At 35.3% G+C, this 16,228-nt stretch overlaps 1 protein-coding gene across 7 annotated transcripts in view; it reads left to right on the top strand.

The window, feature by feature from the left end:
* CACNA2D1 (calcium voltage-gated channel auxiliary subunit alpha2delta 1) overlaps positions 1–16,228 on the top strand; it is a 474,147-nt gene that overhangs the window by 247,925 nt on the left and 209,994 nt on the right. For all 7 annotated transcript variants that reach the window (XM_028118805.2, XM_028118819.2, XM_028118796.2 and 4 more), the window contains exon 4: positions 4,914–4,973. In XM_028118805.2, the coding sequence (XP_027974606.2) occupies positions 4,914–4,973 (60 nt within the window). The remainder of the gene's footprint in view (positions 1–4,913; positions 4,974–16,228) is intronic.

The raw sequence follows: 16,228 nt of genomic DNA, 5'->3' as shown, positions 1-16,228 counted from the left end.
TTGTGTGTATCTATTACCTCTTTATTAGAAAGAAAAATCTTGCCATACACTAGCCAAAGAAATTGTTTTCAATTAGAGATGCTTCTTTGAATGATATTTCTAAGCCATTCTTGATATTAACATGATTATCGACATTGTTGGAGTCTAACTGAACTGTCATATGATCCGTAAAGGTTTCCTTTCAAAGCTATTAAATGAAAATTCTTTGTAATTAAATATTTCAGAAAACTTTTATTTTTCATCTGCAATTAACAGTCTAGGAAGCATATAACATACAGGTTTAGAAAATAGTCTGTTTCCAAGAGAAAATATATTTAGGTATTGTTAAAGAGAATGATAGAGTTATTTCAGTATACACTGTATAATTATACTGCTTTTATTAGACTTTCATATCACCTGACAGAATTCAGTACTAGTGGAAGAGATAAGGATATGACAAAAAGTGAAGGTTGAGAATGAATAGGCCTTCAAGGGAGATGATCTTTCTCTGATCTGATAAACCTCTCCCATTCTCTATTTCTGTTTGTTCTTTTTTTCTTTATCTTCTTCTCCTTTTTTCTTTTTCTTTTTCTTACAGATCACTGCATATCAAAAGCTTTCTCTTTGATTAGCAGTATTCTCTCAGGATCTGAGGGCAAGACCTATGTAAAGACAGTTCGCCAGCTGACATGATTTTTTGTGCTGTTTTTGTTTTTTGTCTTCAGCGATTTCTAAAAATTTGCTGGGAAATTTTCTGTTAGCCTGAAATAATTTTCTATCAGTGTTTCTGGTTTTGGTACTATTATATCTTTATATATTCTCTGAATGTTTGGTGATGTTAACATTTTAATGGGTTTAATGGAGACTAAATGTTGGTCTTGTAGTATGAGTACAAGCTTTGGAGTCAGAAGGCATAAAGTCCATTTTCTTAAGCTTATGAGTCCTCAGAATAGTCTTGAAATGATTTTCTGTTTTAAATGCTCAAACCAATAGGTAGATAGGGATGTATATATATATATATAATTTTTTTTTTTAAGATTTTATTTATTTGACAGAGAAAGAGACACAGCGAGAGAGGGAACACAAGCTGAGGGAGTGGGAGAGGAAGAAGAAGCAGGCTTCCCGCCGAGCAGGGAGCCCGATGGCAGGGCTCGATCCCAGGACCCTGGGATCATGACCTGAGCCTAAGGCAGACACTTAATGACTGAGCCACCCAGGCGCCCCGGGGATGTATGTATTATTAATACATCCATGACATTGTATATATACTTATCATTCTATATCCAAGGAACTTTCATAAACACATAATGCTGTTTCATTTTTATAAAGCCATTTAATGAATCTATCTGGTTTATCTTAGTAAGAGCAGAATTGTTTCCATCTCCTCTCACAGGTATTTATGCTGAATTGAGTCTTTTGTATCTATCTATACTTGGTTTGGTTTTAATGTTTGATACTAGATTAAACTACTATAAATTAAATGAGAAAAAAACACACTTTCCTTATTCTGAATTAAGTTATTGTTACAGGATATACTTACGTAGCCACAGCCATAACTGTAGTTATATACTGAGCAAATGTTCACATTTAATTAGGTAGGAATTTTATCAGTTTTAGCACAATTTGCCAGTGGCATTTAGCAGTAGATCATTGGCTTTAAAACTAAACTGTCACTTGACCAGAATCGAAGTTAATTAAGGACTTGAAGCATCCAGAAGACACGTCAGTTTTCTATAAGTCGTGGCTAGCTGGTCTTTTGCCACAAGAAAGAGCACCATCATCAACTATTTGTATTAGTCCCCAAGACAGACTCCTTAAGTGTAAAGTTGTCTTACGCTTTATCATGAAATTTACTAGATAAATATTTCATTAATTTTTGCATAAGCCAAGGTAGTACATTTTCATGATTATGTATTTAAAGATTTCTAAGCTGGGGATATAAAATTTAGCAACTTTTGAGCTTCAAACCAACCTTTCAAATACCTTTTTTGTCTTGTACGTAACTACATGTCTTTAAGTTTCTAAAACCATTTTAGAATCTTGGAATAAATGGCATTCCTTCATAAAATGAGTGTTTAAAAAATAAGGAAAAAATAAGGAAATAAAGCTGATTTGGTCTCTCCTCCTAGGAGAGTTGTCTTTTAGAAGTTTGTTGCCATTGTCCATCCCCTTAAATTTTTTGTTTCTAGAAATAATGAACTGTGGTGATTACTGTCATTATGGCTTATTAAACATGGATTATGTTCATATCATAAGCCATGTGATTCAGAGTCAGATCAATTAAGTTGTACTTCCTTATGCTCTCCAGAGTAGAGAACAATGCCGTAGTTTGAGCTGGAGCTTTGCAAAGCATGTGTGGCTCCGTGGGTGAGAGTGTCCCCTAGTGTTTTTGTTTGTGGGGATGGCATCCTTGTTGTGTGCGTTGCGCAAGGAAAAAATCTTAACATTCCTCTCCAAGACTTAAAGACATTTTAGAGTTCTAATATTTCTTAGTCGAAAAACTTATTTAACTTAGGTAAGTTTTACCCAGTATTTTGTTTAAATTCTCCAAATGCTTAAGTTTATTATTCATCCTATACATATGAACGTTTAGCTGTTCTTGTGTTGCATGTTAAAAATGAAGCCTTGTATTCTGAATTGTCAAGAATATGCCTTCTGGTTTATTTTCTCATTTTGTCTCTCCTTTCTCTATCTTCCCATCCTAAAGTTTTCCTACGGAGATGTTTCCATTTCCACTTAATTTTTATTCACTTTTTACTACATTGTCACACTGAATTTGAATTTTCAGAAGTATTGTGTTGCAATGTCACTGAAAGGCATACACTTTTCCCTTGGTTTTACTCTATTTAGCCCTTTGTTCTTGTTAGGGATGGAAAGCCTCTTTGGCTTACTCTCCCTGGTCCTATTTCTAACATTTACTGGCTCTTCTTCTTCTCTTTTTTTGAGAGAGAGAGAGAGGATATATCCTTTTTTTGAGAGAGGGAGAAAGAGCATCTTAAGCAGGCTCCATGCTCAGTATGGAGCCTGATGAGGGGCTTGATCTCATGACCCTGAGATCATGACCTGAGCTGAGATCAGGAGTTGGATGCTTAACTAACTGAGCCACCCAGGAGCCCCTACTAGTCTTCTTTTAATCCATGTTTGCCTAGTGGCTGATAAACTGAAACCATTCTCATTTTAAGCACTCTGGAGAATTTTTCTTTTAAATTCAGCTTAGGAATTCTTAACTTTAGATCTCCCATTTGGCAGTATTTTATAGTCATCGGTAATACCTACTTAATAGTTTAGTAAGTGAACAGATCATAGTATTAAATAACAGGGCATCAAAATCAGTAACTAATATAAACACTGTCATGAAGATATGTTTCCATTATTTAGTGCAGTCTAGACTTCCTTTGGAAGAGCACTCCCTGAAATATAGTTCATAGTGAAAGATCAAAACATGAACCAGTAATCCACTGCAAGACTTACACTTTTCTAAAACCTAACCTGATTGTTTCTGTCTCTTAAAAATGAATTTAATATTTGTATTTATTATATTTACTGTTACGTTCTTCCTGTTTCTGCCACTCTCTTCTAGCTGTGTTGGGGGCAGGTCCGGCCGAACTTAACACTGAATCATCTTCACAAAAAGGGACATGGAGTGCAAGTGGAATCATAATTATCTAAGTTAGATAGCTCACATCTATATTCCTGTCTACCAGGCAGTGTCCTAAGCACTTCGCATTAAATCTTACTCAGTCCTTTCAACCGTCCACGAGGCCTACCTTGATATTATTCACCTGAGATTGTTCCCAGGTTTGCACAGCTAGTATGTAGCAGGCTTGGTATTTCAACCCAGGCAGTCTGGTTTCAGATCTGTGTTCATCACTAAATGTCATCGTCTCTTGTAAAAGCTTATCACCCAGACAGCGCGATAGTAACTCAGACATACAAAGAGAAAAATCTGAAAACTATTAGAGAAAGAAAAAAAATAGAATTTATCTATAAAATGTGATTAGCAGACTGACAACAGACATTTTGTCTCCAACTGTACTTAACGGAATAATGTTTTTAAAAGTGCTAAGGGAAAAGTCAGGCTAGAATTCTTGAACTACGTGAATGTACAAGAGCAAGTATGAAATAAGGCCATTTTCAGATGTGCAGCTTGTGACAGTTTGGTACTCACAGATTATCTCTGAAAGAACTAGTAAGAATGTACTTCAGTCAGAAAGAAATTACTACATTTTCATGGCTTTTGGTAAAACCAAATCAAAACAAAACAGAGCTCAATATGCTTTTAAGAAAGTGCCTAGGATAGCGCTTAGCACATATTGATTGGTCTCTCAATATCATTTCCTTTCTACTTATATAGAAATGTATGAAGGTGTTTACTAAAAACAGGGTTCTACCAAGATGAATATACTCTACTTATTTTTTTTTAATATTTTATTTATTTGTTTGAGAGAGAGAATGAGAGAGAGAGAGCACGAGAGGGGGGAGGATCAGAGGGAGAAGCAGACTCCCTGCTGAGCAGGGAGCCCGATGTGGGACTCGATCCCGGGACTCCAGGATCATGACCTGAGCCGAAGGCAGTCGCTTAACCAACTGAGCCACCCAGGCGCCCTATACTCTACTTATTAAAGCTTTCTCTGAAACTGCAATGTTAGTCATTGAAAGAAAGTACTCATGGTGTCCACATCTTCTGATGACGGCAGAGGTAGTAAACCATGGTATTCAAGAATAGTAGGTTATTTATATTACTTAAGAGTAAATACACATATATCAACTCTAGTAGGTTAGATTACTAAATGAGAAATTATGAATCATAAATAAGGAGTTTCTTTTGCTTTTTATGTCCTTATAATTGATTTAAAAACCCCAGCGCTTTGTGTATTCACAAGTATATATTCATATGGTCATTTGAATTCTAAGATATAATGTTTCCTTTTCAGCGCTTGGCTTTGGAAGCAGAGAAGGTTCAAGCAGCCCACCAGTGGAGAGAGGATTTTGCGGTAAGGACCCTTTTTAACCACTTTAATTAGTGACGTTTTGTGCTTGATCATTATGATTACATTAACATTTTCTTAGTGATAGAATCTTAAGATGTTATATGAGCAAAACTCAGCTATATTTTGTTTCTTTAAAGAATTTGCTTTTGGGTAATGAGAGCCAATACGTTAGTCAAAATGTTCTTGCTTATTATGTTCCATATTCAAACAAGTCTTTTGAAATGTTCTCCTATAATCAAAGTTATTTATAAAATTAATTACATTTAAATAGAATTACATTTATAATATCTCAATCACCATTGTAGATATTATGGATACACTAGTTGAAAAACAAGTTGCATTTAACAACTTGGAGTTTGTAAGAAGTGTTATGCATATTATCATTGCCTTGGTGGTGGGCAATGTGATTGAAGTAAGAATGAATGTATTAAACTTTTATAATTTAATTTGCTCCACTTTCGCTAGAACAATCTTTCTTTTACTGTGATCTACTTTTAGAAGTTCCAGCTGATACTAGCTTTTCCATATATATTTTTGATAAATTTGTGCCTTAAGAATTACTGAGCTAATTATAGAAATAGCAGAAATTCTCCTGGTAATGACTTTTGTCTGTCTATCTATCATCTATCCATCCATCCATCCATCCATCTTCTTTTTTCTGTCTCTGTATCTGTGTATCCATCCACATATCTCTTCATACATTTATCAGTGTATTCAGTCTTTCAACTTATCTTATCAGTTAATCAATCAATCTTCTTACAGCCAGGGGCACAGAGGAAAAGTTTGCCCGTAATAGTTAAAATATTTATATGTTTTGAATTATTTTATTTATAGTGAAAATCTTTCTAGTTTCTGAACATAGAAAAATGCCATATAACTAATTTTGGGGTTGTTTAAAATAGAATTAGAATATGAGTGACGGCTCGGTACTATTGGTTTTGAATGTTTTGTAAAACAAAAGTCTCAAGTTTGAAGGTAAGAAGATTGTGCTTCAAAGAACACAAAATTGAGGTTTAGGAATTAGCACTTTTGCTTTGTGTTAGCATGATTATGTTATATATCAAAGGAAAATACACTACATGATATGTCATTCACTTATAATATATGATAAAGGTTAGTCTTCCATGTTTCATGCTTCTGATGTTATTTGTTTTTACTATATTTTCCACAAATTTATATTTCTTAAACCAATACTTAGTCTACCAGCCGGAGACTCTATTTGACTATTTTCAGTTTGTTTGGTTCTTTTTCTCAACTGGTCATACTGCCTGAGTTGTTGGTGTCAGGTAGGTACTGGCTTAGTTCATAATTGGACATAATTGGTGCCATCCATAATACATAGAGAAAAAAATGGTGACTAACTTAGAAATGTAAGTTTGAGTATTGAGGGCAAATTATAAGCTCATCCAATGAGGGGATTTACAATATTGTTAGTTTCTTTTAGATGAAAGGAACACAAACTTTAATTTTTTGTTGTTGTTTCTCAGACAAAAAGCAGCCAAACTAATTTGTCCAAATAAATATCCTTTTGATTAATTAATATTAAACGGAAATGGTTTTTTCCTCCCATCTCGGAGGTGGCATAGTAAAAGCAATGTGAAGACATAGTGGGTATGAAACTAAACCTTCTATTCTGCTTAGTGTTGGGATAGTACAACTGGTGTTTTAGTTTAAATTTTGAGTAATTCTTAGAACTCAAAAAATCATTAAGTTTACACAGATCAGCTTTTGTAATATATTGATTCCATTGCTATTCATAAACTTTTCTTCGTGTTAAAAAAATTTGGTATATTTCTCATAGCCATTAGTTACATGTCTTATTCAGTTTCCTAAGGAGAAATAATGTGGTCAAGAATAAAGTGGCAAGCAGGGATGTAGTAATGCCATTTATATCATTGGTGTTGTTTTATTTAATTATCATGTTATAGGTTTCTAGTTGTAAGGGTTTCTTTTCCAGATATATTGTAAACCCCTTGATATTGTCAAATCATTAACACAAAATTAACATTTCTCCTTTCAGAAGTAATGGGCAACCCTTGTCCATGACGCAAGAACTCTCCGTGTGTGTTGGCTGTTACCATATTTTACCATATTTCACTGCATCTGAGCCTTTCTCAGTTGTAAAGCACCCTATCATTTATGTATTGCTAAGAAAGAAAAAAAGAAGCCAATTAAATTATGATGCATCAGCAATTTTGAGATGTATTCGGACTTGTCACATGTGAAAATGTGAAAAAGTTTACCTTGAAATGTAACCCCTGTTCTCTGCCCTCTTGGTGCCTGTCCCTACTGAGTAGCACTGCTAGGATCAGTCATGTAAGAGGACGCATCAGTCCCACCGTGAACAGAAGCCATTACTCAGTCTTAGGCGGTTAAATAGAATGTAAATGGTTTTCTCAGTAAGCGTTAAGAGTTCTTAGCAAATAGCGACCCCCATGTAAGAGAATTCTTGGACAAATTCTGTTCTTAATTTCCCCCTAGATTACCTCACAATTTATTTAGGACCTATGAACATATTGATTGACATCAAAAGAGATTGTTAAAGGGAAAACAAGTTAGTCCACTTTAGAGCTCTGTCAACTCATTGCGTGAGTACCTTTCTTGAAGGTTTGTAAACAATGTGCACAGAACACATAGCTGTCCCAGTTTGCACACTGAGAATTGATATTTTCCGTCTCTGACCTTGCCAGCGATACCCAGTCTTCACAACAGTCCTTCCCATTTTAAGAGCCCTTTGAAATATCGTTAAGTTATTCTACGTTTGAAGAATATAATGTGAATGCAGATTGCCTAAACTCAAATATTGCAACAATAAGACACACTTTTTTCTTTTTCCCTTTTTCCCCCCTGATAAACCAGATGATGCTTCAATGCATGTTATGTAGCAAGGGTAAACAAATACTTCGAAGCCATAAAACAAATCAAACCTAAATTTGTGGCTAGAAACTAGAAATCATCAACATTACATCTCCTCTTCTTTTAGGAGACCACCCAAAATAATTGCAAATTTTATCAGTACTTTAGCCAAACATTTAAAAATGTTTAATTTGAAGGTAAGTGCTACCATATTCCAAAAGGTCCTCTTTTTAAACTTTTATCTTTTAAGATATTTAACTATTTCTATCAGGGTGATCGTTCTTTAATGCCACCATTAATAATTTAACAGTAGGATGATTTAGAAGGCAGAAATCATTTCCTAAAGGTACGTTAACATTTCCCAAAGATACAATATTCTGATTTTTCCCTCCAGGATAAGTAGGCAAAATTCGTTCATATTACTTAGGCAAAATTCGTTCATATTACTTAGGCAAAATGTTGATTAACATTTCCATTTCTTTAGTGTAGTGAAATCTCAGGAACAGCGAGAACAAAAGGCAAAGCACTAAAATGCTGCAAATGTTGGCAACAAGAAAAGGCCCATGTAATTCACACTCTCCCTCAGCGCCACTCAGTTCCCAATTGAATGTACAATTGAGCTAACAAAGGGCATACACGCTAAATGGATTAAGATTTATGCGGTCATGCATTTACAAGTTCAAACCAATATTTGTAAATAAGCTGTATCTACCAGCTGCCTGTCAGGTCTCCGTGCAACTTACAGGTGTTAAAGGTCACATTTCATGTCACTTATGATGGACAAATTATTAAGGGCAGGTGGAAAAAGAAGAAAGAGAGCTTAGAAAACTAATTGTTCTGCATGCAGTAGTTCTTGTTATTTCTACCGAACAGATCTTTTCCAATTGCATTTTGAAATCTCATTTGATTACATTGCAATGGTTGGTTAACTTAAGCAATTTTGTTTCCAACTAAGCCTACGATATTAATTGTACTTACACATGTATAAACATAAGGGGTGCCTAGTTTGTATTTTAATAAGTAGGATCTTTATGTATGGCTTATTAGCATCAGCTTGTTACTGTGCAGACTGAGTACAGATGTCTAGAAATTGGCCAGTAAATAAAACATTTGAGGAGCCTTTTTTAGCTTCAGTTCTACAGAGAAACTAAATTAGAAGGTGAAAATTTTTCTGGTGAAGCTGAATGTTATCGAGTGTCAATCATGCTAACTTGGTTCTCCTAATTTAGCATTATTTTTATATCTTTAAAAAAATCACTTTGTTCAAATTGCATTTTGAAATGTTGCTTTAAGAGTTTTGTGTTTATAGGAGTTAAATTAATAGGTATTGGTGTTAGGTATTTCATTATTTCATCTGTCTTATTCATTTCATGGAAATACATCTCTTCTGTTGATTGAGGAACAAAGAGTTGTGAATATGTGAACTGTAAAAACATACCATATTTATTTTGATTATGTTGTATCAAGATCAACATTGTTCTAAGTTATAAATTGGTATAGGTTCTGGGTGTGGCAGAGCTGTTTTCAGGGATAAAAAGTGGGGGAGTGGCGTGCTATATTAGTGAATAAATGAATTAAATGAATGAATTTAGTAGATTACCAAAACAATTTTAGGCTCTGGATGGATTTAGTTTTTGTTTTTGTTTTTGTTTTTGTTTTTGTTTTTGTTTTTGGTTTGTTTGTTTTTCCAGCTTCTTCCTTTGGTAGAATTGCCTTGTTGGGAGAAAAAAAAATTTTAATATGTTTTTGCTACATGTCCTCCAGTTTTTTACTATTTCTTTTTTTTAAGAGTCTTGTCAATCTATTCCCATTATGAAGATAAATGAAAAGGAGCCACAGTGCAAGACTGATTTTCCCCCAAATTCTGGAAAACCAGTTTTATGGGAGAGAGGAATATTAGTGATGCCTTACTCTTTTTGTTTATGCATATATATGAATGTCCATAGTTAGAGCATTATAATATAGCAGAGTTGAAAATAATAACCATGGGCCCTAAATTGTTAGTTATTCTAGGTGGTAACCCTTATGTTCTGTTTCTTTTATTGAAAAATAGAAGCTAAATATTTATACATTAACATTGGTTTAATTTTTCAGAATATTTTAAAGATTTTTTTATTTTATTCATTTGAGACAGAGAGAGCGAGCGAGAGCATGAGCAGTGGGGAGGGGCAGAGGAAGAGGGAGAAACAGTCTCCCAGCTTAGGCACTTAATCGACTGAGCCACTCAGGTGCCCTCGTTTTTCATAATTTTAATATTTACTAATAATCTTCCTAACTTCATTTTCTATTATTTCTGTTAAAGTCAAGGTTACATGTTAGTAAATGACAGTATAGTAGAACCCCCTAAAGTAAGACATTGTGACAATATGTTTGGAATAATGCAAACTTAGATCTAAATAGGGCTGTGTAAATTTTTTTCTTTTTTTTGTCCCCCTCTTAGGAAGGGAGGGAGAAGTTGCAAAGGACAGGTATCATTGACTTAGGAAACAGGGAGATGGATCGTGGGTCTCTGTATTTTTCAAGACCAGTCTGCTGCCTTAGTATCCGAACACTGAACTGATAGAAACATTGCTAAATAATTGGGAGATTCCTGGAATTGGTGCCAATGTTCTAAAAATTCTAGCCATCTAGAGCACCCAGAATCATCCTCATTGACATTGAAGTTAGAGTTGATTACTGTCACAGCTGGTGCCAACTTGTAGCTGTCACAGAGAGTTTTCCAACTTAGTGATTTCATTAACCTCTCCAGAACTGGAGCTGCATTTTATTAAAATTTTTGGACACCACTTATTTGCATTGAGGTGGGATTTACTCTATTAATTTTTCAGCCACAAAAGAAATAAAAAGATGAACAAAAATGGATAAGCATTATGAATCACTGCAATTTACACATAATGCATAATCTGCAAAGATTTGCTCTTTAACCTTCTGTCCATTTTATTTCTTTATTTAAAAAGTTGTAGTGACTCTCCATTTAGCATAAATGGGGTACCATTGTCTTCCCCGTCATACTTTTCCTAAATTTTCTATTGCAACATCTTGCTAATAGCTATTATCGTTCTGAAATTCTGAGCCTCAAGCTCAGGTTAGGAGTTGGCAGTCATCAGGAATCTGTTTCCATGCATTCACCTGCTGGATGTCAGCTGATTGCTTCCTAAAGGAGAAGTAAAGAGACAAGAGCGGTAAGAAATAAGTCTCCCCAAAGACTCCTAAAGAAAAGTATTCATGCTCTCACTGAGAGAAGTATTAAATAAATGACAAATGAACTCTTTTCTTCAGGAACTTCGTGACACGGGACATGAGAACTTGCCTCAAAGCCCTGGTGATTAAAAACCTGCAGGATTGGAATTTTTGTTGTTGGGTTCTAGGAGTTCCGTATGTATTTTCAAGATTAACTCCTCATCAGATATTTGGTCACAAATGTTTTCTTCCATTGTGCAGGTTACCTTGGGGAGACTTATTTCTTGATGATTTCCAACTCCTAACTTTTATTATAGTTCAGGTTCATCATGGAGGACCTTATTCTACATAGATTCTATCTCCAAAAACCTGTTGGAGACTAAATGAGATGGTTTATATAAATACGCTTAACACTTTGGAAGGTCTTCGACAGTGATCATTTTAGTAGAGGAGGCACTGTCTCCTTCTAGATTTATTTCTTCTCTCCTTTTAGCATAAATGGCATACCATTGTCTGCCCCTGTCATACTTTTCCTAAATTTTCTATTGCAGCATCTTCCTAATAACTATTATCGTTCTGAAATTCTGAGCCTGAAACAGAGTGAACTACTTGAAGTTTCTCTACGACATTATTTCTTTACTTCATCTTCAGACCTTTTGATAATGTCTGCCTAGAAGTCTCCCCCTCCCTCTCCAATTTTCTCGTGGTTTTGAGCCCCTAATCTTGGATTTGTTGAGTGTTTTATATAGTTCCCTCCCAGCATGTATTCCTATTCAAGTATGTACTCACTACATTATTTTCCTTTTTCTACTTTCTGTCGGCACTAAAATGTAAACTTCCCGGGGATGAGAACTGTGGCTCATGCATTGCTAAGAAAATTGTAGTCTAGTATGCACTACATAACACACAGTAGCCTTTATGTAATTTTTTAAATTAAAAATTAATTACTTGTAGTTTTGAGATATCTATTTTTTACTCTAAACGTTATAGTCACTTGTACTGGAGCTATAGTGAAAAATGTATTTTAACAGCACTTTTTATGTCTGAATACATTTGCCCACAGCCATGGCATAGTTACAGAACACTGGGTTTGGAATTCTGTAAATGTTTCAAATTTTGTCTTTGCTGCTAACTTGCAATACAATTTTCAGAAAATAATAGCCTTTTGAATATCACTTCCTTTATTTAAAAACTCTTGGTTGCGTATTCTCTACCAGCATAATTATTGGTTAGTTGCTCAGTAATTGTCTCTCTGTGCTCCTGTAAGCCCTGTCTCTCTACCAAGGAAAAATATTTTCCAGAAACCTCATGATTTGTCCATGTGTTCATAAGCGGGTTGACCAGAGGTCTGTGGATGGCTGTTCACCTAGTCCAGAGGGCATCTGTTAGCTCCCATGGCTATTGTTTTCTGTTTGCCATCATTGCTCCGATGGAAGGATATGGTTCTGCTCAGGTGGTTGTCATGTGGTACATCCCAGGCTCCAAAGCCCTTGAGCTTGAGGCAGAGTGTGCCCTATGCAGAAATAGGGTGAATAACTCTCTTTCCAACCATGGAAAGGTTTTTAAAAACCTAGATCAATAATATTTGCACCATTTTAAAAAGAAAAAGCTAATGTAAACATCCATTAAACTGAATATCAAATTTTTAAAGTTTTGTGAGAAGAATAGAAACATGATAGCTACTCTCTTAACAAAATTTAATACAATGCAGTATTGCTGATTACAGGTACAATGTACAGCAGATCTTCAGTGCTTATTTATCTTGCTTAACTGAAATGTTATGGCTGTTGATTAATAACTTGCTATTTCTCCCTCCCCTGAACCCCTGTTAACCACCATTCCAGTCTTTGATTTTATTAATTTGACTGTTTTAGATACTTCATGTAAGTGGAATCATACAGTACTTGTCTTTCTTTGTCTGGCTTATTTCACTCAGCATAGTGTCCTCAAGGTCCATTCATGTTGTTGTATTGCCGAATTCCCTACTTTTTAAGGGCTGAATGATAGTGGATGTGCTATATACACCACATTCTCTTTGTCAGTTCTTCTGTCAATGCACATTTGGGTTGTTTCCACATCTTAGCTATTGTGAATCAGAGTACAATGAAAATGGGAGTGTTAGTATCTTTGAGGTCCTGATTTTAATTCTTTAGGATATAGACCCACAAGTGGGATTGCTGGAGCATGTGTACTTCTACTTTCAATTTTTTTCAGTTATCTTCATATCCTCTTGTGCAGGTGACTGCACCATTTTGCATCCCCACCAACAACGTGCAAGGATTCCAGTTTCTCCACGTCTTTGCCAATCAATACTTGTTGTCTAATAGATAAAAGACTTAAAGATAAGATGTGAAACTGTAAGACTCCTAGACTGAAACATTGAGGAAAAGCTTCATGACGTTGTTTTTAGCAATGGTTTCATGGATACAGCACCAAAAACATAGGCCACAAAAACAAAGAAGTGGGACTACGCAAAACAGAAAAAGCTTCATAACAAAGGGAAAAATCAATAGAGGGAAAGGTAACCTGCACAATGGAGGAAAACATTTGTGACCAAATATCTGATGAGGAGTTAATCTTGAAAATACATACGGAACTCCTAGAACCCAACAACAAATTTCCGATCCTACAGGTTTTTAATCACCAGGGCTTTGAGGCAAGGTCTCATATCCCCTGTGTCACGAAGTTCCTGAAGAAAAGAGTTCATTTCTTCCATGGTGCAGGTTACCTTGGGGAGAGTTATTTCTTGATGATTTCCAACTCCTAACCTTTATTATAGTTCAGGTTCATCATGGAGGACCCTATTCTACGTAGATTCTATCTCCAAAAACCTGTTGGAGACTAAATGAGATGGTTTATATAAATATGCTTAACACTTTGGAAGGTCTTCAACAGTGATCATTTTAGTAGAGGAGGCACTGTCTCCTTCTAGATTTATTTCTTCCAAAAAGTTGGCATATTGTTTCTTAATGATTATGTGCAGCTGGCTACACCTTTTGAAGAAAGAAAATGTGCATTGCCCTTCCGTAATAGGCACTAGATGAATACTTACTCAATTGACTTAAATTCTGTTTACCTTACATTTCATTTAGGTAGTAAAGACTGCATTCATGTAGAATGACTGCATTTGGAAGTGACATGAAGGTGTGGAGGGTAACAAAATTAAGTTTTTACTTATTATTGATGTTTGTCTTTATATTTGTAGGAAGTTCTGGTTTACTTGGTGCCTAAAACAGCTCTGGTACACCTTTCTGTAATTTAAAAAAAAAAGTATCTGAATGGATCTTTAGGGGGTACAGAACTAATACATGCATTTATTTACTGTAGATCCTTAAGGACTGGGGCCCCAAGGCAATAACTCTATTCCCAGAGATAATTTTTATTTTGTGAATTACATCAGATGCTGGAATAATTTGAATTTAGTGGAGTTAGGGTTGTGTTATTAACTTTGCTCATATTGCTATGGGAAAGAGGATGTTTCAGGATTGAAGAACTGGCCTAGAGAGCTTTCTTCCTAAAGGCTAACACTATGGTGAAACTTGGAGCTTTAAAATAAAGAAGCACATTTTGAGGAACAGGCAATGTATGTAGGTCATGGGGTTCAGTCACAAATAGGATATATTTTGACTTTGGAAGCTGGCTGGGATAGCTGACACCGTGGTGGGGACTTAGGGTTTAGCATACTGGTTTAGCTGGAGGGATATTATGTGTCCAGAATGTAGGAAAGCTGCTCAAACAGGGGTTTGGATAATGTTGAGAGTGAGTATTGCACTCAAAAGCTTAACCAAAAAAAAAAAAAAAAAAAAAAAAAAATCTTGTAAGTAGACAGAAGAAAGTTTTGAGATTTCTCTGATTTAAACCTAAGAGGTTTAAAAAAATGGAAAGAAAACCTAGTTATATTCATCTACAAGTTTCAAAAACTATGTGACTAGACTTTAGTACTGGACTTGAATACATATGAGAAAAATGCTGTGGGAATTTGGGGGAATGACCGACTCTCACCATCCATGCAAAATTGCCAACTTCTTTAAAGCTTATGCCTTTTGTCATCTAACTTTCCAAAACAGCCTGTCAGTGGGTTTATTCATCATGCTATCCTCTCTGTAATTAATCAACATTTTTTCCCTTTTACTTTCTCATCAACATACGAACTTGCTCCAGTATCTTCTACCATTAAAAATATATTTGTATCTCTCTTTCCTCTTTTAGCTTCACCATATTTGTTGGCTATCTTACACTGCAGTACTCAGAAGAAATGTAGACCTTCCTGATCTCTTCATTTTCCCCTCTGTCCCCCCAACCAGCCTGCTCCAGCCTGACTGTGAATATCATCCATAGTTCTTCGTAGTTCACATCTACCGCCTTGTCATCCAATCTAATGGGCATCTTCTGTGTGTCTTCATACTTGGTCTGTTTATATCATTTTAATGGACCACTTACTAGTTCCCCTTTCTTCAAACACTTTCTTTTCTTAGTTTTCAGGAAACCCCACCGAACCCAGTTTTCTTGTTTTCTCACTATCTGTTCCTTCTCAATGTCCTGTTTACTACCTACTTTGTCCCAGGACACCTCATCCATTTCATCAGATTTAAATATAATTCCACCCAAGTCTCTTTTCTGCACTAACTGACCACTGTCTTTTTCCAGTTAGTTGTCTTGCCTGCATATCACTAACATGCTCAAATGAACTGCTGTTTCCATGAATTTTCCCCTACTATCCTGATCATCTGTTAATTTTCCCATTTCAAATGATATCCCCTTTTCCCCAGTTAAATTAGGCAAAATTAAAGAGTGATCCTTAATTTCTTTCTCTGCCATAACCCCTCATAAAATTCATGTGTAAATTCTGTCAATTTCAAATATATCATGCATCTATTTATTTCCCTTCATCTCCTTTACCCCATCTTTATCCAACCCCCCATCCTGCAGAATAATTTTGAAATTGTTAATCAAATTATGAATCAAAGAGTCTACTGCCCTATGGTATCCACAAAGTTGTTTTATATACATAGTTAAAGAAGATTTTAGACTCTCAATGAAATGGAATGATGAGGCTTTATCAGTAGACAGTAGAACTTTGCATATCCTTCTAACACAAACATTTTGAGGATCAAGTAGGACTAACAAGTCTAAAAATTTTTAAACCAGTAAGACAACCAAATATCAGAACAGCGTAGGGTAGGTGCCACAAACCTGAGTTTTGAAAGCAATGTGCCGCTTTT

Source organism: Eumetopias jubatus, unplaced genomic scaffold, assembly GCF_037043125.1.
Source record: "Eumetopias jubatus isolate StellerSeaLion01/CBP00866 unplaced genomic scaffold, mEumJub1_p1.0 scaffold_14, whole genome shotgun sequence".
Classification (NCBI taxonomy): Eukaryota; Metazoa; Chordata; class Mammalia; order Carnivora; family Otariidae; genus Eumetopias; species Eumetopias jubatus.
Note: the sequence above shows the minus strand (reverse complement) of the source record. Positions and strands in the feature narration are given on the sequence as shown.